Source organism: Hemicordylus capensis, chromosome 4 (assembly GCF_027244095.1).
Source record: "Hemicordylus capensis ecotype Gifberg chromosome 4, rHemCap1.1.pri, whole genome shotgun sequence".
NCBI lineage: Eukaryota > Metazoa > Chordata > Lepidosauria > Squamata > Cordylidae > Hemicordylus > Hemicordylus capensis.
In genome coordinates this window covers 50,249,127-50,276,915 of record NC_069660.1, presented here as the reverse complement: position 1 = coordinate 50,276,915, position 27,789 = coordinate 50,249,127, and the positions used below count along the sequence as shown (strand labels likewise).

The window sequence follows — 27,789 nt, the reverse complement described above, 5'->3', positions numbered from 1 at the left end:
CCAGTCACTTCTCTCTCAGCCTAACCTACTTCACAGGGTTGTTGTGAAAGAGAAACTCAAGTATGTAGTACACCGCTCTGCGCTCCTTGGAGGAAGAGTGGGATATAAATGTTAAATAAATAAATAAATAGAAAACAGTTTTATTCAAGTGCTACAGACTGCTTCCATCTGAGGCTTTCTCAGCTTTTAGTTACAGGTAAAAATACTCAGTAGGTTACAATAATACTTTCAAAAAGGTACCCCAAATGGTATTGGGGCAGCATGCTTTAAAAATTGTGGTTACCCAGTTGCAAGGAATAGGTATGTAGGAAAATACAAAAGCACCTTTAAAAGCTTACAGAGTCTTTTGCAAGGCCTTGGGTGGATGGGCGGAGGCTAGTGTTTCTTAGTTTAGTTATGTTACAGGTAAACCATCCTAGAACAGTTTCAGGGATATACAAAACACACACCAAAGAAACAGAAAGTCTAACGCAAAATCTGACTAAACCAACTTCCCCTAGACTAAACTTTCCGAAGCCAAAGCCCAGGCTTCTTTTCTTGAACTCACCAAATCCTGGTTGAGAACTCAAGCTTCCTGCCTTCCTGGCTTCCCAGGACGTATAGAGACATTTTCCCGCAGCAAGTCCTTATGGCTGCATGTCCTCCTCTGCCTCCCAGCCAGCTTCTTCTAACAAAGAAACCCTTCTCTGCCAATGGCTCTCCTGGTCTCACCCACCTGGTGTGCCGATTGGCTGAGCTCTGGAGTTCACCAGCCTGTTAGTCAGGACAGGGTTCACTTCTGGTTAACTCTTTAGGGGAGGGGTAGCTGATCACTACACCTGGCCTGCCTGATAAGTGAACAAAGTGCCTGCTTTGGGTGCAAAGCAGGCAAGAGTGGCGACAGCCTGGGCCATGTGGGATCCAGGGTTGGCCTTTGTCCTTCGTCCATGCAGGCGGGCCTTGCACGCAGGTGCACCTTGTTGGTGCAGAGATGGACAATCCCAGTTGCCCTCCACCCCCTCCCCACAGCTCCTGCCCCTACTCGTACTTTCACTGTGGCAGTGGCAGCGAGGAAGAGGGTGAGCGGGTAGGTGAGCTCACTGTGAAAGTGGTGGATGGAGGCAGCAACGAGGAGGGTGGGCGAATGAGTCGGTATTCCTCATCACCCTCCCGATTGCCCTTCCTCCTCACCACTGCTGCTTCTGCTCACGAAAGCAGTGGGGGGAGGGAGAGGCAGAGGCAGCATGGAGGGCAGACACACTCTCCCCATCACCTACCACCCCCTCCTGCCTGCTGCCTCTGCAGTGTTCAACCATTGTGGAGGCTGTAGCCAGGAAGGCGGATGGGGGGTGCCTGAGCGGGTGATGGGGGCAGTGGGAGGATCCCGGTCAAACTTCGCCTAGGGCACCCCTGAGCCTTGAGCTTGCCCTGCTTGTGTCAATTAACTCACTGCCTGTCCCCACTCCCCACTTCATGAGGAGTCACACCCTTTAAACTCTAGGATTATTCCATTTTAATGAGCACTATGAATGCATTGTATTTCTGTGTAGCTATACATGGAATTGAGTTTAGTCTATTAAAATCCCCTAAGTTAACTATTTGGTTTGCCAGTATTACAATTAGATACCTATTCTATTGATTCTCCAAATGAGAATGTATATTTTGATTATCATTAAAATGCTTAGTATTTTGCATTAAAAGCTTGTTGTCTAACAACAGCATACATTCTTACATGCAATTACATCTATGTCCTACCTACACAATTCTTGACTCACCTAATTCATTTTAGGCACTGTATTATTAGCTGGTACCAATTTTAACAGAGTACGAGAATTAACCCGGGCTAATTGGGCAAAGAGACACCTTTAACAGTAGTGACTCACTACTATTTAGTAGAGGGAAAACAACTGTCTCTATTCAATGGAGCACTGCATTGTTCCCAGTGGCTGTTGCTGGTATTTCCCTTCTGTTTCTTTTTTAGATCATGAGCCCCTCTGGGACAGGCAACCATTTTCCTTTGCTATGTAAACTGTGTTCAGATTTGTTTTGGGGTTTTTAAAAACATTTATATTCTGCTCTTCCTACAAGAAGCCCAGAGCGGCGTACATAGTTAAGTCTCTTCTCACAACAACGCTGTGAAGTAGGTTAGGCTGAGAGAGAAGTGGCTGGTCCAGAGTCACCCAGCGAGTATCATGGCTGAATGAGGATCTGAACTCATGTCTCCCCGGTCGTAGTCCAGCACTCTAACCACTACACCACGCTTGCAGAAATAAAGATTCTAATAAATAAATACATAAATACACCTAAGTCCCATTGTACTCCATGGGGCATATTCTCTCAGGTGTACACAAGATTACAGCCTTAAGTTAAATTGGTAGAATAATCAGTTAAAGCATTCATTTATTAAGGGGCATAATTTAATTGGTGGGGCTGCACACATTCACTTTATTATGAGATTTTTGTTATGGTCTGTTACTGTAAAAATACTAAAGATGGCCTTTCTTTCTAAAAGTGAATGAACTTGCTTCCTTCTGAATGCTTAGGATTGGCTCTGGAAATTGATAGAACTTTGCTGCCCTCTTAGACATTTAGTAAAGATCTTTACAGCGTTTCCCCCTGATCAACACAATCTACTAGGGCTTTTCATTAACTGCTCTCACAAGATTTGTGTGCAGTTCATCTTTCAGATGTCCTGCTACCAGAATGTCTGTGGTAGGCTAATAAGGCACAGTAACAAAATAAAAGTTCACAATATGTTTTAGAAGTAATAGAGGAAAGCTGAAATGAGGAGATGAAGAATAGTACAAATACTACCTTGGTCAAGTGTCTATTTTTTGTTCATTGACATGTTTGAGTCTTTGAGAATCTATACAGGCTATACTGGTAAGATTAAATCTAAGACTATTCGCTCCCAGAGAGGCAGGTAATTGGAAACATAATTTACTTCTTTCTGCATCACTGCTGTATCACTTAGATCTTTTCAAACATGTAACTTGAGAGGAAAAACAGATTTTGCTTAATTATTTTTCTTGGCTAGTTATTTAACAAATGAAAGGAAAACTCACTTTCTGAGGTGTTAAATATTCTATGTGCAACCAACCTAGCATTCACTTAATCTGTAGGTACATTTTCAAGGTGCAAATGTAAATGTCAATGGTATAATTTGTTAAAGACTTCTGACAACCAGCAAGTAAAATCACCACAAGTTCACACAATTCAAACCACTTTTACGTAAATGTGAGCTTTTCCTAAAACACCTAAATAAGAAACCTTTCCATTCAGACTGAATGAAGCTTTCAAAGATATTCCTAGCCATATATAATCTTTCCCCTGCTAGGCTTTAGAAACTACTACAAATATTAGACTTCTTTGACTTTTTTTTTTTTTAAAGTTGCTCACAAGTTAGCAATATTGGCTGACATCCTGACCGAAGCTGCACATGTGCCACCAAAAGAAGCACACGTGCAGCAGACGCATTCCTGCTTCTGAAGCACTGGAGCTTGCTTGCGTGCAGTGGGAGAACTATTTTACTGCCCTTCCGTTGAAAGTGAACTGTGCAGTGTGCAACTATGTCTCTGAGAGCTGCACAACACTCAGGGATATATTCAGAGCATTTCCAGATGAAAGGGAGATGCAAAAAAATTGCCCCCTCCACTGCACATGAGTGCTTGCACTTCAGAAGCAGGAATTCATCAGCTGCACGCATGCAGCATTAATCAAGATGTCAGCCATGAAGCGGAGAGTCTCCTCCTTTAGCTGGAATGGATACAGAAAATACAAGCCTTCTTCCAGACTAAGAGTTGTGCACAGGGAACACTTTAGTATGTGCACAGAAAGGAGGACAAGTTTTTGACAATACCTTCTTTTATCTGAAGCCATCTGTGCCACCCAAAAATATGTCCTTGAGGGTTGGGGGACCTTTAGGGTTATATTTTCAAGAGGTACAGACAACTGAAGAGGGAAGGGGGGAGTGCCAAAACCTTTCCTCCCCCACTGTATACAACTCTTAATTTGAATGTCGGCCACAGACTTTAAGTAGGTTTTACTTACCAGACATGAAGCTGTGCAACTAAAAACCAGGAATTCAATGTATCAGGCATCTGAAATTCTTAAAATAATTTTTTAAAGTAAATATTTGTCCATAGTGTGCTTCACATTAGTAGCTTTATTTATTTAAAGAATGTAAATGAATTAGCTGGGATCCCCACACACTCATGCCTGGTGTGCAACAGAAAGAATTTCTGCCCATACATATGGGAGGGAGCAAAATTCTCTTCTTCATGGTATGATACTCTGGAGGGTCCCACTAGGCTTTAGAGGACTTTTTTGTGGACTTCTGCTTGAAGGGTGCAAGCAAGCCACAATACAGGTGGCTAGCCGAATATTCTTCTTTCTGACTTTGAGGGAGAGATAAATTTGCTTGGCTCAAGAAAGTGAGTGGGTGGTAGGTACTACTGCTTATGAAATATCAGTATGAAATGAAATGAAATGAAATAGTAATGTAGTATGAAAGCCTCCCTTTGCTGGTTCAGCTTTATCCATACAAACGGATGCCCTCCTTGTATTTAGGTGAATACAGAGAACAATGTCCATCCACAATCACTCAAATTCTTCCATTCAATGATCCTATCCTGATTCCTGCTCTATGTTTGGGAACACCTAGGAAATATTTCCTAACAATCTGAATGCCAACGTTAAACATTAAAATATTTGGGGCTCAGAGAATATATTTATAGTTTGATCCTGTGCTCCGGATATAGAGACTATAGAGCACAGAACACAAAATAGCAATGTTTTTCCTTGCTATGGTGCTTGGGGAAATGTAGAAGGAAAAATCAGGGCATAGGTTACAAATAGCAGCACTGAAAACTATAATATTTTTATAACTGGTGAGCAGTGTTCCCTGTACCTGGGATTCCCAGATTTGACTACAACTCCCATAATCCCCAGCCAAAGACCAGTGCAGTGGGGGTTACTGGGAGTAGCAGTCAAGAACATTTGAGAGTCCCTGTCACAGGGAACACTGCTGGTGAGACAGGGTTTTAAGAACTGATTGTATATCAATAACATTTTTCTCTTTCTTTCAATATACAATAGGATGGCTATGAAGATGGCATTATTTTACAGTTCCTGGACAATATTCTAACCAACAAAGTGTGCATGTTAGGAGGCTCTGCAGAGAAAGGGTGCGCCGAACTGGTCCACCACAAACTGGTCCAGTTCAAGCAGTTTGATCGCAAACTGCTTCGAACCAGTTCATCGACCCGACTGGTCCAGCTGGTGGGTTAGACCAAAACAATTCGGGGACCCATGGTTCAGTCTGAAATCAAACTGAATCGCAGCAAACAATTCACACCTCTACTGCAGTGTGTGCACACCTCTACTGCAAGGACGCAACAGGGGCCTGTGTGCAACTTCCCCAGACCTCCTCTCCACACATTATTGCAGCAACGGGTGAAATCTCCTAATTCTGCCCACACTCTAGAACAGGGATTCTCAAACTTGGGTCCTCAGGTGTTATTGGACTTCAACTCCCATAATCCCCAGCCTCAGTGGCCTTTGGTTGGGGATTATGGGAGTTGAAGTCCAATAACACCTGAGGACCCAAGTTTGAGAATCACTGCTCTAGAAGCACTCTGTGAGAGAGTAAATATCTTGCTGACCCTCAGCATGTTGTTTCCTATTGTACAGAGCACTTCCAGAGCATAGGCAGAACTAGGCACAGCAGCAGCGTAAGGATGCTCCTGTTGCAGCCCTGCAAAATCTCCATGCAATTTTGTAAGTTAGGATGTCAGTCACGGTTCCTTTCAGAAACCATAAATGAGTGGCTAAGTATTTTCTCAAGTGCCAATATTTATGCCTAGAAGAGAGGAGAATGAGCATTAACTTTTCAGTTCAAAAGGCTATCCTACTTCTGCCATAACCTAGGAGATGGGGATATAAGAGAAGGGAGTAAGTGAGGAGAGATGGAAAACTTACTGTTAAAGAATTCTTCATAGTCTGTTTTCTCCACACAGCATGTGTACATGCGCAGTGCTGCTATTTTAATTTTCTGGAAAAGATAAAACATTTTTAATCTTCATATGTATAGTGTCCCTATGTTTTCATCGATCATACAATATAAACCCTTTTGCAATAAAGGTTATATGCCCTATCCACCCCAGCACAGTACCTCCAGTAACTGTTGCTGGTGTCTCTCTTATGTTTCTTTTTAGATTGTGAGCCCTTTGGGGACAGGGCTCCATATTATTTGTTTATTATTTCTCTGTTTAAACTGCCCTGAGCCATTTTTGGAAGGGCGGTATAGAAATCTATCTATCTATAGCTAGATAGATAAAGTTTTGGCCAGTGTTCTTCACTGTAAGGCCCAGGAGCTAGTGATGGCCCCCATCAAACCTAAGTGCAGCCCCCTGACTAATTGTTTATTGGGCCTCTGTGAAGTTTCGGCCAAAGCTGAATACTCCACACAGCCACCCTGGCACCATACAGAGATTACCATTCCCACTGTGCAGTGCTGCACTTTGCCCAGCATTGGTGGCAGTGGGGCGCCTTTAAAGAAAATGGAGCCCTCTTGAGCCCCGCACCATCTTGGAAGATGTGCAGAGTGCTGGCAAGCATAGCCCTCCCCAGTGCTTTCCTCCTAGAGTTCTTTAGAGAGGGCCCTCTCAGCACTGAGAAAATCACAGTACTGTGCAGAGGTGAGAACAGTGGAAAATGGCTCTCACACTGGAATATTTTGCCAAAGAGGCCCCTGCTTGAAAAACAGTGAAGATCACTGGTTTATACTGAATACCAATAGTAATCTGACAACATTTGTAAAAATGCTGGATCTCATCAGTCTTTTGAGTTTTCTGGTTGTTTATATGCTGTGCACATTACTAATTAAATGTTTTACATCTTTTATTCCTTCAGAACAAAAATGTTCCAATATTGACATAATTAGTTTAGGTTCAAGACATGTCTTATTGCTGGCTCAGAATGTTCAGCTCAGAGTAGCCTAGCCAGTAATATCCCATTTTTAACTAATACATGTTATACTTTCATATGCATTTAATTTTTGCAGACATTGGATTGGATCTAAAAGTGCCCTTCTGCTAGTAGAAAGCGTTATTTAGCTCATGGAAGAGCTGTTTCTGACTTAGCAGAAGCGTTTTATCTCAGAAAAGGGAACCCAAATCTATTTTATTTTAATTCTATTTTAGCAAGCTCTCATACAAGCCTTTGTACCACAAGCTCTTTTCCAAACCTTTTTATGGCTCATAGCAATTACATTCTACAGCCTGTAACTCCCTTATTCACTGTGGCCCAGATCCCACTCTGTGAAAGGAAGCCCCTTCTATTCATGGAAAAAAGCTGTACTCATGAAAGGACCCCTTTTGCTGATGAAATGACTCATCCAATGAGCAATTCTCCTCCTACTAGCTGAACCCGCACAGAGCATCTGTGCGGTAGTTCACTTCCTTTTGGGGGTTAGTTGGAATAATTTGTTTGGCTGGTCCTCCCACAGCTCTCTCACTCGCTCTGTCCCCCCCCCAACAGCTCTCTTGCTCGCTCTGCCCCCCCACACCGCCTCTCTCGCTCTGTCTCTCCCCCCCTCGCCTCTCTCGCATGCACTGTCTCCCCCCGCGCCTCTCTTGCACGCGCTGTCTCCCCCCGCGCCTCTCTCTCTCGCGCGCTGTCTTCCCCCCGCGCCTCTCTCGCATGCTCTGTCTCCCCCCGCGCCTCTCTCGCTCACGCTGTCTCTCCCCCCGCGCCTCTCTCGCTCGCACTGTCTCTCCCCCACGCCTCTCTCGCTCGCGCTGTCTCCTCTTCCCCGCGCGCCTCTCTCTCGCTCTGTCTCCTCTTCCCCCGGCGCCTCTCTCTCTCGCTCTGTCTCTCCCCTCCCCGCGCGCCTCTCTCTCTCGCTCTGTCTCTCCCCTCCCCGCGCGCCTCTCTCGCTCGCTCTGTCTCTCCCCCCCCCGTGCACCTCTCTCGCTCACTCTGTCTCCCCCACCACCACCTGCCTCTCTCCTTCTGGCTCAGTACTTCTTGGACGGCGTGGTGGGCAAGCGGTGGTATGCAAGAGGGATCCCCCCCCAGCAGAAAACCACATCGGCCCCTTCCCCTGTAAATCCAGCGTGAACTGGATCCAGGTGGCTCTCCTTCAATTCCTTCTATCAAAAAAATTGGGTTGGGAAGGGAGGAGTGGAGGGGAGCTGCTGGGTCCGGCTCTTCCTCTAGTTGGTATCAGAGAAGCTCGAAGAGAAGAGTCAGATGTCAACGCAGGGAGACCAGCGTGGGCTGGCCAATTCTCCTCCTCCTTGGTGTGCCAGCCAATCAGGCGCCTCCGGAGCCCAGCCAATCAGCTGGGTTGCCGGGAAGCATTTTTCCTGGGCACACCCAGGAGAAATATCCTCTCTAATAAAACGCTTGGTGTCCGTCCGTGGACGGACACCAAGCGTGTGTCCGTGCCTCCCTGCCCTGTTCTGCGCCTGCGCGAAGCGCAGGCGCAGAACAGGGCAAGGGAGACACGCTCGCCGGCACCCGGCAGCCATCTTGGGCGGCCAGAAGCGGCCGCCCCGAAGAAGCCGGAGAGGAGGCGGCGGGAAAGTGACCGAGGCGGCGGCAGATCCGCCGCCTCGGCCAAAATAGATGGAGGCCGGGGGCGGAGCGGAGGCCATGTAACTTTAAAAAAAAAATTTACTCCCGCGGCCGCCGCCGCCGACCGCCCACCCTCCCTCCCAGCTGCCGAGTCCCCCTTACCCTGGCCGACTGCTGTCGGCCGAAGACAGCCCTTAATTTAAGAGGCAGAGAGGAGCTCGCAAGCAGAGCTCCTCTCTGTGCAAAGCCTCTTGCCGAACTGCCGCTTTGGGCGCAAGGGACGCAAGCGCCCAAAGCGGCAGTTCGGCAAGAGGCTTTGCACAGAGAGGAGCTCTGCTTGCGAGCTCCTCTCTGCCTCTTAAATTAAGGGCTGTCTTCGCCCGACAGCAGTCGGCCAGGGTAAGGGGGACTCGGCAGCTGGGAGGGAGGGTGGGCGGTTGGCGGCGTCGGCCGCGGGAGTAAATTTTTTTTTTAAAGTTACATGGCCTCCGCTCCGCCCCCGGTCTCCGTCTCCCCGGCCTGGCGGGGGCAAGTGCCTGGGCCGATTTGGCCCTTAAAGGTAGAGGGGGAACGGCGGAGGGAGGGGGAATGGCGGCGGGGGGCCAGGAGCACCGTTACTAGCGCCCGTTATTCAACGGGCCAAAATTCACTTGTATATAGATAAATGGAAAAGGCTTCCGTTCATGGAGTTATAAGTTAGGATCCAACCACATGTTTCTTGTATAGCTAATGATACAGAGTAACTTTCCTAGCCCTCAAGGACATATTTAGGGGGGGCATTGGGGACACTAGAAGGAAGAGGAGAGCTGGTCTTTTGGTAGCAAGCATTACTTGTCCCCTTAAGCTAAGCAGAGTCTGCCCTGGTTGCATATGAAAGGGAGACTAGAAGTGTGAGATATTCCCCTCAGGGGATGGAGCTGCTCTGGGAAGAGCCGAAGGTTTCAAGTTCCCTCCCTGGCTTCTCCAAGATAGGGATGAGAGAGATTCCTGCCTGCAACCTTGGAGAAGCCGCTGCCAGTCTGTGAAGACAATACTGAGCTAGACAGACCAATGGTCTGACTCAGTATATGGCAGCTTCCTATGTTCCTATGAAGGAGGTCTTGGCAAAAATCACAATCTGCTTTATACTGGCTGAGCAGGTGATGGGATGGTGTGAGAGACCACAAAAGGGGGATTGATGGTCTGGATCTGAACCATGGTCCAGGAAGTGCCCATCTCTGCTCTGTTTCATGATGCTCCTCCCAGAGAGGCCCCATCCCCTAAGGGGAATATCTTTGGGGCTCTTTGGGGCTGGCTGTTTCCCCCTCCCTCCTGTCCAGTCTCTCCTCTCTCCAGCCCCACTCTCTCTTGCCCTCCCCCCTTCCATTCCTGCCCCTCCCTGCCACCTGGACAGAGCCGCGGCAGGCGGGCAAAAAGGATCCCTATGGCCAAAAAGGATCCCTCCAGCCATTCCTGCTCCTGGGTGCGAACAGGAAAGCCCCGCCACCCGTTTCTCTCTCACCCCGGCCTCCAATGGGTGCCGGGGCTGTGCCCCGCCACCCATTTCCCTCCCGTCCCAGGCTGCAACAAGCATGGGGGCTTCGCCCCACCGCCCGTTCCCCACTCACCCAAAGCAATTTACAATATAAAAAACCAAACATGTTACATAAGATTTACAAAGCAATGTCGTCTAAGGTAATTGATAGTCTTTTCAGAAGCTGACGACAACAGCTCCCTGGCATGGATGCCTCCTTTCTTGCCTTTCTCTCAAGGCACACAATTTATCTACAATTATGGATGTTATTAGCCTCTTGGTCTTAAAATAACAGGAGGCTAATATCCATAGTTGTAGAAACGGATGGGTAGGCAGGATTTATGGGACACTGGCAATAGAAATCGAATAAATAAATAATACACACACAGATTAAAAAGATTCAAACAAAAACACAGTAGTGCCACCCTTCATATCATCAAGGGAATAATGAACCATGTAACCAAGTTCTTCACCACTTTGACACAGAAGTAACAAGAAAACAATCAATAGCTTCCTATAGATACAAGTTTGAATTAATTTATTTCAGTGTTTCTCTTGATTTAGCAACAATGAAAAGCAAAAAGTTAAGATAAATGTTTTACCCATTTGTTATATTTTAGTGGTCCTGTGAAACCCATTGCTTCTATTATCCTTGTGAAAGCACCCACTTTCTCTTCAGATGGCTGAGGAGAATCTTTGGCTGAAAGAAGCTGTAACAAAACAAAAAAAGGAATAAGTTATGGAAATCAGATTTCTACCATGGTTTGCTGCCATTAAAAGCTGTATTCAGCTCCAAGGGTAACCTCTCACATTGGCCCTGAACTGGACTGTGCTTTCCCTCAGCCTTTTTTCTTTTTGGTGGTGAGGGATCAGGACTGCACCTTCCTGCCCTGCCCAATGGCCACGCCTGTCCTGCTGGTCATTGTTGTGTAGTCATAATATGTTGCATATAATGTTTTCAATCTGTGAATGCAAGAGGTCTTTCCATAAATTGAGCAAAAATTTCAGAAGCAGTCCAGTGTTTGAATAGGGCATACTCATGTAAAATCCAATGTGTAGAGGTCTGAAGAGAAGAATCTGGGAACTGACTACTCAAGCTGGAAGCCTGAGTACACTGGATTTTATGCATATATACTCTGTTCTATTCTAGGTGTTGTTTCATTCCTCCCCATGCACAGCGGAGAACTGGGAAAATAATTATTACTATTGATAGTAAATGTGTATTTCTTAGCTGTGTGCACACACAATGGCACCCCAGTGCATGCACCTCTACGATAGCCAATCAACACACACGCATTTGCTGGGTACACTTTGGAAACATAATGTGTGAAGCAGCTCTCAATCTCTGTAATACAAATATACTTGCTGACATCCGGACTAACACTGCATACATGCAATACACACCGCCTAGAGATTTACATAGCACTTACTTACTTACATTTATATACTGCTTTATAGCCGGAGCTCTCTAAGCGGTTTACAATGATTTAGCATATTGCCCCCAACATTCTGGGTACTCATTTTACCGACCTCGGAAGGATGGAAGGCTGAGTCAACCTTGAGCCCCTGGTCAGGATTGAACTTGTAACCTTCTGGTTACAGGGCGGCAGTTTTACCACTGCGCCACCAGGGGCTCATATCATACCACATATCAGGTGGTATAAATATATGATAGATAGATAGATAGATAGATAGATAGATAGATAGATAGATAGATAGATAGATAAAGACAGAGTGTGAACTGCAACAGTAACTCTGATCATAAGAACTGCCCTGCTGGATCAGGCCCAAGGCCTATCTAGTCTAGCATCCTGTTTCACACAGTGGCCCACCAAATGCCTCTGAGAAGCCCACAGGCAAGAGGTGAGGGCATGTCCTCTCTCTTGTTGTTGCTTCCTTGCAACAGGTATTTAGAGGCATCTTATTTATTTATTTATTTATTTATTTATTTGTACATTTTGTATCTTGCTCTTCCTCCAAGGAGCCCAGAGGAGTGTACTACATACTTAGGTTTCTCCTCACAACAACCCTGTGAAGTAGGTTAGGCTGAGAGAGAAGTCACTAGCTCAGAGCCACTCAGCTAGTATCATGGCTGAATGGGGATTTGAACTCGGGTCTCCCCGGTCTTAGTCCAGCACCCTAGCCACTACACCACGCTGGCTTCTGAGGCTTGAGGTGGCCTATAAGCATCAGACTAGTAGTCATGGATAGACCTGTCCTCCACAAATTTGTCTAAGCCCCTTTTAAAGCCATCCAAGCTAGTGGCCATCACCACATCCCATGGCAGATAATTCCATAGATTTATTATGTGCTGCGTGAAAAAGGACTTCCTTTTGTTAGTCCTAAATTTCCTGGCCCTCCATTTGATGGGATGACCCCTGGTTCCAAAGATGTGAGAGGGAGAAAATTTTCTCTGTCCACTCTCTCTACCCTATGCATAATTTATACACCTCTATCATGTTTCACCATAGTTTCCTCTTTTCCAAACTAAAAAGCCCCAGATGCTGTAACTTTGCCTCATAAGGAAGCTGCTCCAGGCCCCTGATCATCTTAGTTGCCCTCTTCTGCACCTTTTCCAGTACTACAATGTCCTTCTTAAGATACGGTGATCAGAACTGTATGCAGTACTCCGAACTCCCTTAAAAAACAGAAATAAAGGCCATATGGACTTGCTATCTTGCAAAAAGAGCCTCTAAAGCAGGGCTGCAACTTTGGCCCTCCAGCTGCTTTTGGACTACAACTCCCATAATCCCTAGCCACAGCAGTCAATAGCCAAGGATTATGGGAGATGTCGGCCAACATCTGCAGGAGGGCTGAAGTTGAGCAACCCTGCTCTAAAGCAAACAGCCCTTGAGAAATGAGTCGTCTCATTTGTATTCAACCCTATTTGATGAACATATTGTTTGCATAGTTTTTTATTTTTTGGTTTCCTATTCTATTGAATCAGGTATCAGTTTATACCTGTGAGAACTGGTGTATGTGGAGCAGGACACAGATATATACACTATCACAAACACTATATCTAATGAAAATGATAGACAAATTAATGGATAGATATCTCAATAGCTATGGGTCAGTATAAGACAATCTTATGATCACTACTAGTATTTTTAAGCCCGTTATAATAACGGGCGCTAGCCTTCCCTCCCCCCCCCTTTTTTTTTGTTTTGTTTTTTGTGGTTTTTTTTTTTGTGTCCCTTGGTTTTTTGGTTTTTTCCCCCTTCTCTCTCTCTCTCTCTCTCTGGTTTTTGCTCACTGTTTCTTGGTCTTTTTTTCCCTGCACCTTCCCCCCCTCCCCTTTCCTCTCCCTTGTCCCTGTTTTCTCTCCTTTTTGCCCCTGGTTTTTTTGTTTGTTTGTTTGTCCATTTTATCAGCTGTGAAGTGCGGAGTTCGCGAAAAGAGCTCCTCTCTATGCTCTGCTGCTGCTCAGACTGTTACAATGGATGCAAATGATGCAATAGGCTCCTTCGCTTCCATACCGGCAGTCTGGGCAGAGGCTTGCCACAGAGAGGAGCTTTTTCTGTAAGCTCCTCACTTCTTCTTGGAGGTGTGGTTTTTTTGTTTGTTTGGGGTTTTTTGGCCGATTGCCGCGGGGTGCAGTGGGGAAGTTAGGTTTGGGCAGCTGGTTGGGCGGGTGGGCGATAGGCGGGGGCGGTGCAGTTATTAATTTGGGGGGGGAGTGGGGAAGGTGGATTTTGGCACCTTGGAGGACAGGTGAGCGGGCACTATTGTTTTGTTTGGTGCGGCAGGCCTCGTTGGCGGCCTCGCCGCCTTCTCGCCCGGCTTCCCCGTTCTCCTTTTTGTTTTGACCGGTTTTCCCGTCCTCCTTTTTAATTTTCTCCCGCCGCCATTGCTCCCGGCGTGTTCGGGGCGGCCACCTCTGGCCATCTCGTTGTTGTCTTGGGCTGCTTTCGTTCTGATCCCACCGCCGCCACCTCTGTCGCTTTCGGAGGCAGGGCCGGTCCCGCCGCTGCCGCCTCGGCCCTCCCTGAGTTGGCGGCAGCTGCTTCTGCCCTCCCCGCAGCCGCAGGAGCTGCCGTCATCCTCCCTGGAACCGCCGCCGCCGCCGCCCTCTGCCTCCCTGTCCCGGTATCCGGCGAGGCGGCCTCAGCCAATCTCCCCTGCCGCCTCTTCACCCGGCTTAGAGCTCCCCTCCGCCCACAACCGGCTTCTTCTGGGCGGCCGCTTGTGGCCGCCCAAGATGTCCGCCGGGTACCGGCGAGCGTGTCTCCCTTGCCCTGTTCTGCGCCTGCGCTTCGCGCAGGCGCAGAACAGGACAGGGAGGCACGGACACACGCTTGGTGCCTGTCCACGGACGGACACCAAGCGTTTTATTAGAGAGGATGTAAAACTACTGTCAAAACTCTGGAATGAACAAGAGAAGATCAAGATCTCAAAACAGTTTTTCTTGTGCAGTTCTCTAGATAATCCGGTTAACTTCATCTGTTAGATGGATGCTATTTTTAAAAACCACCTCTGTTTTGCCTATTCATAGCTCATTACTTTTGTACACATGTGGAGTAATGGTTTTTTAAAAATGTACACGGTGCATTGTAGACAATCTTTGCCCTACAGCAGACTGTAAAAGCTGAATATTAGTGAAGTTCTGAATTTTTGTATAATATTTAAAATATTTTGAGTTGTCACCACCATCACTAATGGGGGGGAAAGAAAAAGAAAGCTGATACCACCTCACATTTTATTAAGAGCACAGGAAATACTCAGGCAAAAGAGGAGGAACAAATGCATTCCTTGCCACCAATGGACAAAGGAGGTTTACTTACAGACTAAGCATACCTGACAATATATTCTGGAATGATTTGTTTAAAAAAACAAAGCACCACTTTTAAGAATAACTTGCCGACTACAGTTTAAAGTGACTTATACATAAATGCTAGAAATCTCCAGTCAGCATCCAAGACATCCCAACAGATTGATAATCTTTTAAAATTGTTTCAGATGTGCCATTTCAGAGAAAAGCAGGGGGACATAGATGTGGCATGTAGAGATTCAGCAAAATTCAAAGGCTTGCTTTGGGATATATTTGAGGTTAAACTGCAAAAAGCAGTGGCAGAAAATCATCTAGAGCAGGGATTCTCAAACTTGGGTCCTCAGGTGTTATTGGACTTCAACTCCCAGCCTCAGTGGCCTTTGGTTGGGGATTATGGGAGTTGAAGTCCAATAACAACTGAGGACCCAAGTTTGAGAATCACTGATCTAGAGCCACTGATGCGATAGAACGTTCAACTAGTACAAAACTGAAGCTTGCACTCCAGACTACTGCTGTGCTTCTGTACTTCTGGTTGTACAACAGCTGTGCAATTGCAGCGTGCCTCATTTATTTCAATGATAACTTTTGTGCAAGAGCATTATAGTGCAGTTCCTCCAATCCCTGCTCTGTAGCTCCACTAAGCTTTCTTCAGGTACTGTCCTAATGTTCTAGTTCTGCGAGTGCACTTTTGCTCTGGACGTTGGCCTGTGTAAAAAGCATCTGCTGTAATTTTCTAAAAAGACCTATATAACTAGAGCAACCTTATCTTCACAGGATAGTCACCTTTTTTTTTTTTTAATGCCGCAAACAGAGTGCTTTTGGCACACATGCATAGTATATAAGAGATCCTTGCCTTGTATATATGAAGAATAAATGGGAAGTGGTCTGAAATCCCAGGTGAGGTGCACCAACAGCCTCCACCCCCCTGAAATGTATATTAAGCAAAAGCAGTTGTGGTTTTGGATACTACCCTGTAAGACTGTGCAAGTCAGAAGAATTGGAAACCCACATTGGAATTCCTGCCCCCATCCATGTGGAGGTAGCTAATTTGGGGCAATTGCCCCAGGTTGTACGGTGGTAGGGGTGTACGGTGGGGGTCCTTTCAATGCTGACCTGGCACTGGCGCAGGGAAAGCTGAACTTCTGCAGAGAATCTCAGGAGCATCTAGGAGCAAGTGGGGAATGATGCAGCAGAGACTGGGAACAAATGTGGGATGGCTAGGAAGAAGTGCAGGGATGCCTGGGGGGCTGTACTTTCACCCAGAGGAAGGTTCCTTCCCTCCTATGGGAAAAGCTCTGGGAGGAACTGCCCTACACTTGTTCCCAGCCTCCCCTGCATCACTTCCTGCACTCCCTCACCCAATGCTCCTGAGATTCTCAGCAGTCACCCAGGTTTCCCAGTGCCAGATCGACATTTAAAGAACCCACACCCAACACCACCTTTCTACCTGGGGCAACTGCTCTGCAGCCACCTTGTGGTTGGAGGCAGGAATTCCAACATGGGCTTCCGATTCTTCCAACTGGCACAGTCCTACTACCTTGCCTGTCAACATGCATAATGATAACATATTGACACAAGCGCATGGCTTGCAGTAATCTCCAACTAGTACTTTCTAGCAGCTCTTCTATCATTTCAGGATAGGTGGTGAATTGATGCTGACTAAAGTGTTGGCAGAGCTACTTGGAAGGGCTGGGGAATGGGGTGGGTGAGAGCACCCTCCCCGGTCCTTAAAGCTATCCCCCTCCCCAACCTTCAAACTGGCAGTTGATGGTTCTGTGCAGATCCCTATCAAATACTTTCAGGTTTACGTTCGTGACTCTTAAGGATGTGGACAGGTTGCTTGGAATGGTGCATACTACCATCTGCCGTCTTGATCCTTGCCCGACATGGCTTGCACTGTCCGGCAGGGAGGTTGTTGTAGAGGGCCTGGTAGAGATTATAAATGCTTCTCTGAGGGAGAGCAGGATGCCTCCTTGTCTTAAGGAGACAATCATTAGACCACTTCTGAAGAAGCCTGCCTTGGATCCCCAGAGTTAAATAATTACAGGTCTGTCTCCAACCTTCCATGGTTGGGCAAGGTGATTGAGAAAGTGGTGGCCTTCCAGCTCCAAGCGGTCTTGGAGGAAACGGATTATCTAGATGCATTTCAAAGTGGCTTTCGGGCAGGCTATGGAGTGGAGACCGCCTTGGTCAGCCTGATGGATGATCTCCAATTGGGAATTGACAGAGGGAGTGTGACTCTGTTGGTCCTTTTGGATCTCTCGGCAGCTTTCGATACTATTGACCATAGTATCCTTCTGGAATGTCTGTTGGGATCGGGGGTGGGAGGCTCCGCTCCTACCTCACGGGCAGATTCCAGATGGTGTGTCTTGGAGACTGTTGTTCTTCAAAATCTGAACTTTCTTATGGTGTGCCTCAGAGCTCCATGTTGTCTCCAATGTTGTTTAACATCTACATGAAACCTCCGGGAGAGCTCATCAGGGGATTTGGTGCAGGATGTTATCAATATGCTAATGACACCCAAATCTATTACTCCATATCAACATCATCAGGAGAAGGCATAACCTCCCTAAATGCCCGCCTGGAGGCAGTAATGGGCTGGATGAGGGATAACAAACTGAGGCTGAATCCAGATAAGATGGAGGTACTTATTGTGCGGGGTTGAAACTTGGGAGACAAGTTTGATCTGCCTGCTCTGGATGGGGTCACACTCCCCTGGAAGGAACAGGTATGCAGTCTGGGAGTGCTTCTGGATCCACACCTCTCCCTGGTGTCCCAGGTTGAGGTGATGGCCAGAGGTGCTTTTTATCAGCTTCAGGTGATATGCCAGCTGCATCCTTCTCAATCACCTTGCCCAATCATGGAAGGTTGGAGACAGGCCTGTAATTATTTAACTCTGAGGGATCCAAGGCAGGCTTCTTCAGAAGTGGTCTAATGATTTCTTGAGATGAACGACCTCAAAACAGTGGTACATCCGCTGGTAACCTCTAGGCTAGATTACTGCAATGCGCTCTATGTGGGGCTGCCTTTGTACGCAGTCCAAAAACTGCAGTTGGTTCAGAACATGGCAGCCAGGTTGGTCTCTGGGTCATTTAGGAGAGACCATATTACTCTTGTGTTGAAGGAATTGCACTGGCTGCCAATACGTTTCCGGACAAAATACAAGGTGCTCCTCAGTACCTATAAAGCCCTAAACAGCTTAGGCCCTGGGTATTTAAGAAAACGTCTTTTTCGCCATGAGCCCCACCGCCTGCTAAGATCATCTGGAGAGATTCGCCTGCGGCTGCTGCCAACCCATCTGGCGGCTACTCGGGAATGGTCCTTTTCCATTGTGGCCCTTGGACTTTGGAATGTGCTCCCTGTTGAAATAAGAGCCCCCCCATCTCTGGCAACTTTTAAAAAGGCACTGAAGACACATTTATTCACCCAGGCTTTTAATTAGATTTATAGTTTAAAATAATTTTAATACTGGGTTTTAAACGTTTTTAATCTTTTAAAAGATTTTAATTGTGAACCGCCCAGAGATGCAGTTTTTGGGCGGCATAGAAATATTTTAAATAAATAAATAAACAAACAAATACTGCAGTATTACAACCTCCTTTTTCTCCCCTCATGGCTCCTACTACCCAGATTCACAAAGTACTGCATTTGTACCACCTCACTCCTAAATATTCTGGCTAACAGCCATGGAAGATCTTCCATGAATTTGTCTGAATCTTTAAAGCAGTCTGCCAGTTTCAGCAGGCATCAGTTCTTCATGCTACTCTGGAATTTAAGCTTCTCTACATACATAAGCTCACAACTGTAAGCATAAAACCCTCCCTATTATTAAACCCCAGCTGCCAGAGTCCTAGTGCAATGGGACACAAAAGCATTGTTGTAATATAAACATCACTTTGTCCTGACCTTTTTTGTGTGATGAAGTATTCTGTTTGGCTGTTTGGCTGTACCAATGGTTTGTATTAATCCACAGCAAACTTTGGTTAGTTGCGACCGGCCATTCTTGTGCCTCTGATAAGACAATAAAAAGAAAAGGATAAGTGTACAAGAAGAAGTGTAAAGAGGTAAGAAGACAATATTGTTAAGTTTTTTAAAATGTACCCACAAGTGGCATTACTCTGTGGAAGAAATTCAGATTAAAGAGGCCTATAAGACTTTTAGGATAATTCACCTGAGCACAGCACTGATTTGCTCACAGAACAGGAAAAGTGACACAAATACATATTTAAAAAGTTGATAGCTTGACCTTCTAAACTTCCCAGCTTCGTGCACTAACAAGGCATTAAAAAAACCAAAACAATGTGAAAGGATTCCTTCCCACCACATCCTTCTAACAAATACTATCACTAATCAGGGTCCTTTTCTTTATGCACAAGAAGAAAATATACCATGTATTTTCAGCTACTGTTCCTTTCCTTTGGTCAGGTTCAATGTAATAGGAAACCATCATTTCACACTAAGAACAAGTCATAAAGCAGCTTCAAATGTCATGTGGAACTTGGGTAGCAGCTGAATTCAGTGCTACCTCCCTCACCTCAGGAACATGCGCCCCCTGTCCCATCCCCACACAAGGGCCTACTTTCTCAGTTAGGATATGCCGAGATTGGTTGCGATGTCCAAACCCATCAGTATATTCTAACTACTTGCTTCAGAAACCCATGCCACAAACCCACTTGAACCCTAGGGTTTTCTGAAGCAAGCAGGCATTCGTGTGGGGATAGGAGAGGGTGTGCACACTCTCAGTTTTGCACAATATCTAAACCCCGTCCTCAGAGAGCCATGAACTCATGCAGTCCCCCCTCCTTTCTCTCATCCTTTTTTGTATTCAAGGAATGAAAGCTTTCACTTTCATCTTGAACCAAACCATTGCTCAACATCATGTAAGAACTCAGGGAACTGTGGTTTAGTTCAAACCACAGTTAGTTAAAATAAACTAGGATCAAATTGTGATTTCAGATCCAGGTTTGTTACCCAAATGTGGTTTGAACTATAGTTCCCAGAGTTCATATGCAACAGAGAACTGTCATTTAGTCCAAACCAAAAGCATTTACTCTCCTCTTATTGCATGTGAAAGAAGAGAGGCAGATGTGAGCCCATAGTTAGGAACATAGGAACATAGGAAACTGCCATATACTGAGTCAGACCATTGGTCTATCTAGCTCAGTATTGTCTTCACAGACTGGCAGCGGCTTCTCCAAGGTTGCAAGCAGGAATCTCTCTCAGCCCTATCTTGGAGATGCTGCCAGGGAGGGAACTTGAAACCTTCTGCTCTTCTCAGAGCGGCTTCATCCCCTGAGGGGAATATCTTGCAGTGCTCACACATCAAGTCTCTCATTCATATGCAACCAGGGCAGACCCTGCTTAGCTATGGGGACAAGTCATGCTTGCTACCACAAGACCAGCTCTCCTCTCCTTGTTCTCATAGAAACCATGCTTTCCCATAACATCTCAACCTGGCTTTTGTGAGTTTCCTTTGCCCTAAACCTTTTTATAGCCTCAACCCTCCAGCACCTTGCAAAATAATGCTCCATTATATCTCTGTGTGTGTGTGTGTGTGTGTGTGTGTGTGTGTGTGGTATTTGGAGGAAGTTACTGTGTAAGGATCAGAATTGATAATGAAGACATTGAAGTGGTGGATAGCTTCTGCCTTTTAGGATGCAATATTGTAAATGTAATGTAAAACATTCTATAGCATTTAGACCATTACAAAATTGCAACCATAAAACCCCAAACCAATAAATCTCTTTCAACATTCCCCCAAAGCAGAACAACAGTTCCTCACCATGCTCATGTGATAAGCTTCTTCCCATCAACAAAATATCCTACCTGGAGAGCACCATGTAGCATCCTGCCATACTGTGCTTGAGCTAATGTTGTTTGTATCAATCCACTGCATAATGCAATCCATTGAGGTACTCTGGCTCGATGCTTCTAGAAGAAGAAAAAGCAGCCACTAATCAACAGTGAAGGAGAATATACAATAAAGATGATGATCTTGCTATTGTGATCAACAATATCTAGATTCACTATACTGTTCTTAGTTTCCTCTATGCTCATTGTTGAATAATCCTATGTAAGTATGAGTGTTTTTTAACTGAAGGTGCTGCTTGTCAACACAATTCAAAATGTGTTTAATATGGAATACAATTCTCAGTATTGCATTCAATGAAACAACAAACTGCTAAAATATATACAAAAGCAGATTGCTCTATCTGAAAAGCTTACTCATCAAAGAAGATTAGTTAATGGTCTGGTAAAAGAAGACCAATTCATGGTAACATGGCACCCTTTCATTCAATATGCAAGCCAAGCATTCAACGTTATCTACCTATTGATCAAATAAGCCTATGGAAAGATATTCTTTCAAAATTGAGATATATGTGAAATCATTCTTTTCTCCCCTGTCAGTATCACCTGCCAGAAAGGAATGTATTTCTACCTCCCTTGTCAAAGACAATCTGTATACTAGTTTTGGATTATTGTATTGGTCTATGTTTTTCTTGTTGTTTATTGATTCACAAATGAGTCAAGAGATTTTTCACAAGAGTGGAAAATACAATTCTGTGCTATTCAACTCTACAAGAAAATTTAAAAAACATGGTTATTAAAAAGCATCTACTCACTCAGGCAAAAAAAATTGCTTTTAATTGCCACATTATTTAAGACTTCTGATGTATGTTCATTAATGCTTGCATGGTTTCATCAGATTAATAAACAGCTCTTCTTTGAGTGTGGATAGCAAAACCCACTAACTATTCCTATTTTCAGTGGTGCACATCTGTGTGGCTACTTTACCACACATTCTATCATATATATGCACCTGACACACAATGAAATCCTCATTACTACCTAGTCAGATGATAGAGATGAGCAAGCTATGTTGTGTTCTGAAGCAATTTGGTTATTTCTATAGGTTCACTGTTATGGCAGTTAACACACAAAAAGTCACCAGTTTTTCACAGCATCATAGAGACAAGGGAGTTCTTTGACAAAGAGCTACTATAACATTGCAAGACAGAAGCAATATAACAAATGCTGCATGGAGAAAAGAATTATGTGCTTTACAACAGGAAATAAAGGAACAAAATAAAAACACATCTAGAGATTCAATGTCACTACTGCTAAGAGTCCAATAGAAGAGCCAAAAAATATTATGTGGCACAAAATTAAGTATGAAGACTCACCTGAAATTTAAAAGGGTGTTAAGATACAAAATACAAAGTACACAGTGTGAAAAGACCTGTTGTCATCAGATACAATATTAGAAAATGTGAAAAATGGAACATTCTGCAATTGTCTGATATAACTAAAAGCAAGGAAATTATCATTGGCTCCAGATAATCCAATTTTACCAAATTATTCCTTGCTTCCAGGGATTTTTCTGTCATGGCATATCTTGCTCTTTCTTATCTAATAATATAATCTCAGAAACACTGGTTAACATGTAGAAGAACCTGCTTTGCCAAAATAAGTTGAATGAATCAACTTTCATATTCTTTCCCACCTTTGCTTACTACTATGCCCATGAAGAGAATGTTTAAGTAAGCAAACCACTATTCGCTAGCTGCAGGGGTGTATCTAGGGTAGGACAGGCAGGGCACGTGCCTCGGGCACCACTTGAAGGGGGGCGCCGTTTTGTAAATTTTTTAAAAAAATTAAATGGCTGCTGCAAACAAAATGGTCACCGTGCATGCTCAAATGGCCTCTGCGAGGCCCTAGGTCATGCCAGGCCTTGCAGAGGCCATTTGAGCATGCGCAGTGGCCATTTTATTTTCAGCAGCCATTTTTAAAAAAAAAGATTATTTTTAAAAATGGCCACCGCACATGCTCAAATGGTCCCTGTCAGGGTGGATTTGATTTAAATCACGATTTAAATCACTAGCAGGGTGGATAAAAATCAAAAAAATCTGATTTAAATAAAAAAAATCTGATTTTTTTGATTTAAATCGGATTTTTTTTATTTTTATCCACCCTGCTAGTGATTTAAATCGTGATTTAAATCAGTTTGATTTAAATCAAATCCACCCTGGTCCCTGTGAGGCCCTAGAGGCCAGTGGGGGGAGGGGGACCTTTGCAGACCCACCCCCACAGCCCTTAGGAAGCTCACCAAAAGGGCTACAGGTTATATATATATATGACACTGTACACATATTCAGATTGGCACTATGTACAGAGAATCAGGGCTTGTGAATACTAAGCTGAAGCTTATGAGCTAGGATTGTATTCATTTGCTCTTACTTGCTTCTTGTGATAAGTGAGTTAAATGTGATGTCTTGCTAATATGGCTATTAATGATGAGTTTGTCTATGAATCAGTGTGAAATCCTTAGTATTAAGGCCCACTGGGAGTTTCTTGCTCTCTTTCTCTCATTTTAACTGTCTTTCTGAAATACTAGAATATATTCCAAGCAGTGACACAGTTTACTCTGCATATCCTTTCATTATTTTCAGAGTATCTGGGAAAAGTCAAATTCTCCATTTATTTTTAAAACTTATGTAATGGTGATTCTACAATGCATAGTAGAGAATTAGACAGGCACTTCTGTTTAGTTTTCCAAGTACACCCCCACATAGTATTTGGGTATTTCATGAGCCCCAGCATACTGAAATTTGTAGTTTTCCAGCATTTTTTGGTCTGGCTAAGTCCACTGCTAAATAGTTTTTGAAATATTAAAAGATTAATGAGTCTGACTTGTATTTTTCAGCTGATATTATGGTAAAGTTATCTGAAAGATGGGTGTCAGATGTTTGGACAGGGGGCGCAATTTCCGTGTTTGCCCTAGGCGCTATTTTCCCTAGATACACCTCTGACTAGCAAGCAAAAAACAGAAGACAGAAAAGTGAGATATAACATCCTCCTCGTTAGAATTAAACAGAGCAGGAGGAACAAGGTGAGATTAAAGATGGGTTGAAATAACAGATCATAGCACATCTCCTGTAAGTAGTTTTGACACAGCCCCTCGTTCTGTTTCTCTGATAACTGGGCAAAGGGGCACCTTTTAAAAGTGGTGGTTCTGTATACAGAGCAGGAAGATAGCAACTGTCCCTATTCATCCCAGCATAGCATCCCTTCTATTTATTGGCTGTTGGTGATGTCTCCCTTGTGTTTCTTTTTAGATCAAGAATCCCTTTGAGATAGGGAATAATCTAATTCTTTCTGCTTTGAGTGCTTTTTTGTTGTTGAAAAGTGGTGCATAAATATTCTTTTATTAAAAATAATTTCAAATCAAAAACTAATACTTCCCGTATGATGTAGGACTAATTAGTCACCTAAGACAGGGCTACAGTAGTTGCCTGCTGAACTGATTGTGTTGCTTTACAAATGCCACCTAATGTGCTTGCGAGGGTGCATCGGTTTTGCTACTACAGAAGCTGTGATGCTCTTTCCACTAGCAAAAGCGGTCCCACCGCCAGAGGCTTGAAGGGCAAATACTTGCGGACTGCCCACATGCCTTCGGTGCGGTGCTGAGCGAGCGCTCTTGCTCGGTGCCGCCTTCCTCGGCCCTCCTACCACGAACAGGGGTCGGAGGGCGTGAGAGTGTGCCCTATGTAGCCCCTTGCAAGTCCTGCTACTCTCTTGATGGGCTTGGTGAGGAGACACTACCTTTACCCCGTGCCCCAGAAGCCGGGAGAGGGCTCCTAACCACGGAGCCAGGGGACCCGCGCAAACCGCGGCAGCAAAGTCGACTCTCAACTTTGCCACAAAAGCGCCCCTACACCACCACAACCCCGACTCACCACGATTCTCACCAGCGCCGCCATAATTCTTCAAGGTCGCGCTTCCGCTTCCGCGAAACATCAAAGCACTTCCGTTTTTTCATGCGCCGCCAGCCTGGGACTGGAGCTGCAAAGCGCTCGGCTGGCAATGCACGGTAGTAGCATGGTTTGTTTGGGGAGAGGACTGCCCCTTGATTCCATTGCATCCAAGAGAGGCTTCGTGGATTCATTCCTCTGCCATTGATGCAGGGCAGACAATTTGCGGATGCGGCTATATTTGGGGGTGAGGTCGGAAGGCAGAACGAAATGCTTTCGCTAACTTTGCCCCTGTTAATTGAGGCGCCTTTCAAAGTGGTGGCTCTCTTATATTTAGTAGGGGAAGAGAAACTATCCTCATTCATTCTGTCATAGAATCCTGCCCCATAGCTGTTGCTAGTGTTTCCCTTGTGTTACTTCCTGGATTGTGTGCCCTTCTGGGCCTTGGAACAATTTTTTCATTCATTTTGCTGTGTAAACCAGCTTGATATTTGTTGGTTTATTTGTAATTGTAATTTATTGTTATTTGTATTGGCAGTTTTAATAAGGAAAGCAATCCAGTGCCTGGGGATCAATGTGCAGCCCAAGAGACTTGCATTTGGGGCAGTATACAAATATGTTAAATAAAGTAAATAAATGTTCATGGGCAGTGTTCCCTCTCAGGGATGGACATGTGTGCATGCACACAAGTTTTTAAATGTCTGCTCAGTTAATTTTAGAGTTCTAGAGTTAAAATTAATTCAGTTAATTCTCACTCAGGTTGAATCAGGAAGGCCCAACTGAATGAATGTGGGTAGTGCACACACTGCCTTGATACTGCCAGCTGGAGCAAAAAAATTATTTCCAGTTGAGGGGATTCCATAATAACCTCTGTTAACTTGTTCAAGGAATCCCCTTTGTTGGGAATAATTTAAAAATAGACCGACTGCCACTGTTCAGGATGGTGATTATCATTTGCAAGTAATACATTTCTCAATTTGAGGTGCTGCCCCTCAGAGGAGAGCTGGTCATGAGGTAGCAAGCATGACTTGTCCCCTTAGCTAAGCAGGGTCTGTCCTGGTTGCATATGAAAGGGAGACTAGAAATGTGAGCACTGTAAGAATTCCCCTCAGGGGATGGAGCCACTCTGGGAAGAGCATCAGAAGGTTCCAAGTTCCCTCCCTGGCATCTACAAGATAGGGCTGAGAGAGATTTCTGCCTGCAACCTTGGAGAAGCCGCTGCTAGTCTGTGAAGACAATACTGAGCTAGATAGACCAAGGGTGTAGATAGAGCCAGCGTGGTGTAGTGGTTAGAGTGCTGGACTAGGACCGGGGAGACCCGAGTTCAAATCCCCATTCAGCCATGATACTTGCTGGGTTAATTTGGGCCAGTCACTTCTCTCTCAGCCTAACCTACTTCACAGGGTTGTTGTGAAAGAGAAACTCAAGTATGTAGTACACCACTCTGGGCTCTTTGGAGGAAAAGCAGGATATAAATGTAATAACAACAATAATAATAATAATAATAATAATGATGATGATGATGATGGTCTGGCTCAGTATATAGCACCTTCCTATGTTCCCTGCTAGGGATGGAAAGCAAACAGTTGTATACATCTTATTAGTATGCTTGTAGGCCTTGTCACAGCTAGCCATCCCAGCAAAAATAGTCATTCCATATCCATTCAGGAACAACCCAGCTTTGACCTTAAGCAGATCAGCCATTCAGTTTTTTACACTGGCACATCAAATCTAAGAATAAACAATGGCTGACATCCTAACAAAGTGTGTGTGTGTGTGTGTGTGTGTGTGTGTGTGTGTGTGTGTGTGTATAAGGAGGCTCTGCAAGGACACACAGGAAGCCCGCATACAACTCCCTATTTCTCCTGTGTTCATTGTTGCACTAGACAGCTAAGCACTTTCTGAGTGCTGCTCACACTCTGAAAGCACTTTGCATGGTCCGAAATGACGTGTTTCTGGTCTTGCAAAGCACTTCTGGACTGCAAGCAGTGCTCAGAAGACTTAGTCCTCTGGCATAACAGCACACATGTAGGAGGTCTGCCAGTCCTGGGAGGAGTTGTGTGCATAACTCTGGCACTTCATAAGAACAGCCCTGCTAAATCAGGTGCAAGGCCTATCTGGTCCAGCATCCTGTTTCACACAGTGACCCACCAGATGCCTCTGAGAAGCCCACAGGCTTGCTCTCTATCCTGTTGCTGCTCCCCTGCAACTGGTATTTAGAGGCATCTTGCAGAACTAAGATTAGGCTAACTCTTGGTACCTAAGGTTCAGATTTTGATTTGACAGCCATAAACAACCTACAATAAGTGTCATGGTGTGAATTCAGATGATAAAAGCAATCTATATGATATGAAATAAACCAAGGTTTTGCTGATGTCTGACCTGGCATATTAAATGCTTGTAACCAACAAAATTAATGCCACCAATTCATGTATTTGATACCCAAAACAATTTAATTATAAGTAAAGCACTGGTCTAGAGCTTTGGTTTCACTTGTGGTCTACCCTCTCTTGAGGGCAAGTGCATAACAAGGAAGTTCCAGAGTGTTTGGGGGATTGAGCTAGTTGAGGTTTGTTTTGTTTTTGTTTGCTGTAGTTTTTTCCACTATGTAGCTGTGCTTTGTCTCTTGTTCTTAGATCTTGCTCAGTGGATTCTCCACAAGTTAGTCATTGATCATTCAATTGCTGTACTGACCTAGGCTCTGTACTTTCTGCCAGTCCAATCTGCTTTTATCCTGTTGGGATTTTCTTTCACCATTCTGAAGCCAAAATCAACTCAAACCACAATTTTTTTTTTGCTTTCCATGTAGCTTGCTGTCACCATCCGTTTTCTATCAATCATGCCAAGATTTTTCCTTTCCTATTCTAGCTTGTGCAGTCAGGGTAATAGCAAAATACACTTTTTTTAAAAGTCCTTTCACCTCACAACCAGGATATATGTGGATAAAATTAAAATAGATTATTCACAAGTAATTTGTGTTTGACTTATCATGTAAAAGGGAACTTCTAAAGCTTATGTTTTAGAAGGGAATTTCTATTTCTTTGAAGCAAGCATGTAACAAGAGAACATGCAGCAAATATATCAGATATAGCTGGCACATATAGCATTAAAAAAAAATCTTTTGCAATAGCTTTGATACCTACTCACCCAAAATAACACCAATGACATAAGGTTACTTTTGGAAAGGGTTTATG

The 27,789-nt window shown here is 44.7% G+C and overlaps 1 protein-coding gene and 1 long non-coding RNA gene across 4 annotated transcripts in view; one reads left to right on the top strand and one right to left on the bottom strand.

Moving 5' to 3' along the window:
- Positions 1-5,447, top strand: part of LOC128322418 (uncharacterized) — a 49,822-nt gene extending 44,375 nt beyond the window's left edge. Inside the window, exon 3 of the long non-coding RNA XR_008305705.1 lies at positions 5,077-5,447. This is a non-coding gene — a long non-coding RNA (uncharacterized LOC128322418). The remainder of the gene's footprint in view (positions 1-5,076) is intronic.
- Positions 1-24,729, bottom strand: part of LOC128322415 (ubiquinol-cytochrome-c reductase complex assembly factor 1) — a 102,731-nt gene extending 78,002 nt beyond the window's left edge. The window contains exons 1-6 of one of the 3 annotated variants that reach the window (XM_053243598.1): positions 24,581-24,729; positions 20,670-20,774; positions 18,750-18,854; positions 10,675-10,782; positions 5,959-6,031; positions 4,030-4,087 (exon numbers count right to left, since the gene is read on the bottom strand). In XM_053243598.1, the coding sequence (XP_053099573.1) occupies positions 4,030-4,087; positions 5,959-6,031; positions 10,675-10,782; positions 18,750-18,854; positions 20,670-20,774; positions 24,581-24,604 (473 nt within the window). In that variant the 5' untranslated portion in view covers positions 24,605-24,729. Of the gene's footprint in view, positions 1-4,029; positions 4,088-5,958; positions 6,032-10,674; positions 10,783-18,749; positions 18,855-20,669; positions 20,775-24,446; positions 24,466-24,580 lie in introns of those variants that run through there. The other 2 variants (XM_053243599.1, XM_053243600.1) reach the window with 2 other exon arrangements.
- Positions 24,730-27,789: the final 3,060 nt, after the last annotated feature.